The 5,296-nt window shown below is 49.4% G+C and overlaps 1 protein-coding gene and 1 non-coding gene across 2 annotated transcripts; one reads left to right on the top strand and one right to left on the bottom strand.

Annotated features, from left to right (window-relative positions):
• Nucleotides 1-1,387: 1,387 nt before the first annotated feature.
• Nucleotides 1,388-3,593, bottom strand: POSPLADRAFT_1155654 (hypothetical protein; the record flags this gene model as incomplete). The annotated part of the gene is made up of 9 exons (XM_024486964.1): nt 1,388-1,566; nt 1,622-1,858; nt 2,135-2,522; nt 2,786-2,815; nt 2,908-2,940; nt 2,967-3,058; nt 3,266-3,310; nt 3,356-3,388; nt 3,491-3,593. The coding sequence occupies 9 exons, from the start codon at nt 3,591-3,593 to the stop codon at nt 1,388-1,390; spliced, it is 1,140 nt and encodes a 379-aa protein (XP_024334447.1).
• On the top strand, nt 2,279-2,378 carry POSPLADRAFT_t153. The gene has a single exon. It is a non-coding gene; the product is annotated as a tRNA-Arg (tRNA).
• Nucleotides 3,594-5,296: the final 1,703 nt, after the last annotated feature.

Consider the following 5,296-nt stretch of genomic DNA (forward strand, 5'->3'; position numbering starts at 1 on the left):
GCATTTCAGTCGTGGTGTGCCCGGGAAGGAACAGTACCATCGCTAAACATCATGCAATCGCGGCTATTGTTCGGGGAGTCAGCGTGACGAGTCTCGACTCTATTTACGAACGCGTTGCTCCCCCCAACAAGCGGAGGAGGCACGATCACGCGCTCGACCCTATGTCCCGCGCGCAATCTGCGTCGCTCAGGCCGTCCAGAACGGAGGGTACAGGGTGAAGAGAGAGAGAAAACGAACAACCAATGTTTCTGCCGACCCTACACGCCTCACGCGCGTGTCTTATCTTATTGTCTTGATCTTCGCACGATATGCTGCGCCGATTCCTGCTTGATGCGCACTGTCGTCGTTTAGCCATGGAATGCATTGCGTAGTTGTTCGGGAGGTGCGAGGTTGACGAGGTGGTCCAGCGAGGGAGACCGAGATGGAGCGATCATGGTTCCGAACACGAAGCGCGCGACCCGCGCTTGCAAGTCGTCTTCCTGCGGATTTTGCCAGTGAACCACTTGGCCCTACCACAGCGCGAGATGCGATGAAAGAGCAGGAAGGGAGCGGGCAACTTGACAAACCCCACCTGTTTGTCTCCAATGGATACCACTTTAGGGTATCATAACGAAGCTCTGGTATGTGGGTTCGGCATGTGTTTTCTCCGTCTGAGCTGCGAGTGTGCGGCGGTAACAGCGGTCTCTCAGTATTCAGATTGCCGTAGGTATGTACAGTGCTATGCCAGTACTACTGATCCAAAGCTACGGTTCGCGACCGGACCGTGTGAGCGCCGTATATGTATGTCACATCCTCTACAACGGAGGTTCCAATAGACATAACGCTGAGCACCTGCCATATAACAGAATATGCAGACCATGCGTTACAGCAAAATCAATTATGATATTAGACCTCACCTCGCAGATTATACATTGGGGCAGGTGGGGAAAAGCTCACGGCAGGCATTGGCGACGGTGCACACGGTGCTTGCACACCGCAGAGACCGCGATGGGCGGCGAATCAGAGATAGGCCACCCAAAAATTATCGGGACGCTGTAATCTCCTCGCCCTCTCGCCGTCATGGTCGGTAATCGACGTTACGTCCATCCTGCTCAAACTCGTTGTTTACATGTCTACTCATATTGAGGAAGATACCGGCCTTGCGTCATAAGGTGCAGAGTTCGTTGCTGTCTGCCATTGCTTCCGGACACAGAAGGCGACGACGCACGAATACCCGAACAACACCTATCTGGCTCGAAATCTTTGAGAACGTCACCCCGAGGTGCCGAGTAATCTGCGTTAAGTTCCATGCCGCCTATCTGTAACTTTTGCGAGGTCTATCGTGATTGCCTTTTGCTGTAATACAGGTGTACAATTACACATATTAATGTTTCTCGATCCTTCGCCCTCAGCGGCCAGTGGCTGCGCCAATTTCGACATCTTGATCGGCGCTGGAGATGCCGCTCGCGTCGAGATCCTCGTCAATGCCGCGCTCTTGCTTATAGGCATCGACCTTCTTGCCTCTAGTCCTACCGCCGACGTTCCTCTCTTCCTCGGTCAAGCTACCGAGAAGGTCGTCGACCTCACCTGCGGTCAAAGTCAGCAACAATGGTACTGCGCAGGATCGCTAACGGCTGCCCACCCCGCGGGATCTGGCCGGTCTGGTCTGAACGCTCCGCATCGAGGTCCTCCCTGCCCGCATTGCGGTAGGGAGGCTGGTCATCAGCACCGCGTGCACCAACCGGCCGGAAGGAAGGGTCGGTGTCATCGAACGCGGCGTTGTCAGAGCGCGAGTCCGCCTGCGGGTTGTATGTGAGGTTGTCGATGTCGCGTTCTCTGGGAGGAAGGTTGTATGGACCGCGGCTCTGCGACGAATTGACTGGCATGATGATGGTGCGGTATATGTAGATGTCAGAGTGGGCGAATCAAGGAGAAAAGCCATACATGGCACTTTATATACACAACGCAGGTGGATGCAGCGAGACGTCATTACATCTTGGAGGACGTCACCTGGTGGTAGCGGCCCTCGATATGGAAAGCCACCTCCTCGGAATGGGAAGAGGCGCATCTTGCTGCCGACCCCACCGCTCGCGATGACCATAGGCATGACGTCGCCCGCCTGTGATCGCGAGAAGCCTCCCAGCTGCCTGCCCACCTGTCAAGGTCTGCCCGATGTGAACTCCGATTGACAGGTCTCGCGACAAGTCCTCCTGCTCTGCCACCTCGAATCTCGCTCGTTTCTCGCTCATTTCTCCTCCTTTTTGCGCCATTGTTTGAGAATATAATGTGCATTCGTAACGGCCGGCTGGCCTAATGGTTAAGGCGTCAGTTTCCGGATTTGGGTCACGTGATTCCCAGAAATCAGCTGAAGATTCGGGGTTCGAATCCCCGGTTGGTCGACCTTTTTTGGGTTCGATATATGCCCCGACAAGCCAAGAAACTTCGTGGGCTTCTTCAAGTTGTGATGGGCTCCCGAGTACGAAAGCAGTGCACACTGCCAGAAGCTCAATTGACATGAGGTTAAATGTGCTTGTAATGTACAACTGACAAATTAGAATTTGTCCTAGGTATAAAAACTTGTAACCCCAGTGCAATTGATCAATTTGGAACTGAGTTCAACCTCTAAGGGCAAACAATGTGCAACCTGTGCCAGGGTTAACCTAGGGGCATTACTACTTGTTATCATGTGATAACATAGCTAGTTGGGTCAACTGTCTACTGAGTGTGTTTTGAAGTTTTCATCTCATTCACCATTTCAGTTGTCCACTGTGGCAACTTAGGGTCAAGTGATAGGGGAAGAACAAACCTGAAGGCTGGGGGTGTTTGGCTGGGTTGACTGAAGCAATGGTGAGTAAACTCAAACCTAAGACTAGGGACAAGAAATGTATTAGTTAGTAAGTAGGTAAGTAAGAAAATACAAAGGCTTACTGACTTAGGAACAAGAGGTCGAAACTGAAATCCCTAGGATAGTAGAGGCAGGTTTATACATGTGCAGGGTTCAGGGCCAGCTGTGCACACTGGTCTGTGTGCAGCTGGTCTATGCACAGCATTGCTGTGCCACAGTTGCTGAGGTAGTGGCCTGGTAAGTTAGAGCAGCTACATAAGCAGTGCTTGTGCTATGTCAGGCTGTGCTACACAGCCATCTAATCTAATCGATTAAGGCAGTGTGACCTGTCCATGTCAAGCACTACCCCACACAGCAAAGTTGCTGGTTCAAATTCAGGAAAGAAAAAGGAAAAAGGAAACATAGTCTGTGACATATCAACTCATGACATCCATGGTCTACCCTGCCAGTAATGCCTGTCAAGTTCAGCACCAGAATTGGATATATCTGGTAAAAGATTGTGTGGTGTGTTGTCTCAATTTAAAATCATACCTTGCTGAGATGTTTCATGCAGATTGGCTATACCTGTTAAGAGATTGTGTGATATATTGGTGCTGCTAACAGCTGTGCTCCTTGGTTGAGCTACCACTGGACAGCACCTATCACATGCTTTGCTCCTTCACACACTATTTTGAACACCAGTGCCACCAACAATGGCTGAAGATACAGTTGATCTTTTGAACCCTCCTGCCTTCTCCCCCTCAATGCTGCAGCTGAGTATGCTCTTCATCCTTTATCTTCTTGACCACCATGCCCTTTCTATCATCCAACTCGCCTCCTGACAACCATATTCTTGTCCAGAATGTTGTAGACCTAGTCAACTACCTCAGGTGTGCCTGATCACTCTCTCCAACTACATTGCCCAACAGTTGTGCCATCTGTCATTGACTACATGAAGAGCTTTAAAAGCTTTGACCATGCATTGTAGCTGATGATTTTGGCAACAGCCCAAGCCTCAACAATTGAGTGGACAACAATGCTGCTGAATTGAATGACTTGGATGATGACAACAACAACACACAATGATAACATCAACAATGCCAACACTATCATCATTGGTAAGGCCAACAACAATATAACTGTGGTTATCAACAACCATAGTTGTCATGAGTTGACACGAGTGTCACAGACTATTTTTTCCCCTTTTCCTGGGCTTGAACCAGCAACCTTACTATATGGGGCAGCACTTGACATGAACAGGTCATGCTGCCTCAATCAATTGTATTGGATGGCTGTGTGGCACAGCCTGGCATAGCACAAGCACTACTCACTTAGCCTTTCTGACTCACTGGGCTGCTGTCTCAGTGGCTATGATATAGCAACACTGTGCACAGGTCAGCTATGCACAGGCCAGTGTGCACAGCCAGTCCTGAACTTTACCTGTATATAAACTGGCCTCTGCTACCTTAGGGACCTCAGTTTCAACCTCTTGTCCCTAGGTCAGTAAGCTCCTGTATCTTCTTACTTACCTTCACTAACTACTATATTATTTTGTTCCTAGCCTTAGGTTTGAGTTTACTCACCATTGCTTTGGTCAACCCAGTTAAGCACCCTCAGCCTCTAGGTTTGTTCTGTCTTTGTCACTTGACCCTAAGTCATAACAATAGTTGAACTGTCCAATCAAGATATGTCAAGATATTCAAAGCCATTGGACAGACACCTGTCACTGTGGGGGAATTTTGTGAGACTGTGTCTACACTTCCAGCAGGAACCCATGCCTTTGTTGAAGATGCAGCCCTCATGGTCCTTGGTCATGGCTATAAGCCAGTGAATGCAAAAGAATTGATTTCTGGGTGCATTTTACCTCATTATCAAACTGTCACAGTTTTACTAATTTTACCTAATTTCTCCGCTATTTCTGCGGACATATTGAAGGGTCTAGGGACTTATCCAGACTTATCCGTCCGCATATGGGTACATCTGCATATCTAAGGGGTTATCCGCTTAAATAAGCGACACATGATCTTGTTCTGGACACATCAGGCTGGACTCTGATGCTGGACCTTTTCTAGATAGAAACCAGACTCTGTCTGGACCATGACATCATTCTGACATTATAGGTAGGAGCTAGGCTCAGGCACTAGGCCATAGGCTGGTCATTTCTGGACCCTAGGCCCAGGGCAGGGCAGTGATACAACAGTCTATACTCCTATATTGATGCCTGACTTGTAGATGACGAGTGAGGGCTTATGGACAGTACGTTGTCCTGAAGATCGAGCAAGGAAGTCGAGAATGTCCACTACCCCAAGCGAAGAGGAGCAGAGACTTGAATGAATAACCAGGTTGTGAGTACAACAGTCTACACTCCTATATTGATGCCTGACTCGTAGACGACGAGCGAGGACTTATGGACAGTGCGTCGTACCTAGAAGATCGAGCGAGGAAGTCGAGAATGACCACTACCCCAAGCGAAGAGGAGCAGAGACTTGAATG

Source organism: Postia placenta, assembly GCF_002117355.1.
Source record: "Postia placenta MAD-698-R-SB12 unplaced genomic scaffold POSPLAscaffold_17, whole genome shotgun sequence".
In the NCBI taxonomy this organism is placed as follows: domain Eukaryota; kingdom Fungi; phylum Basidiomycota; class Agaricomycetes; order Polyporales; family Adustoporiaceae; genus Rhodonia; species Rhodonia placenta.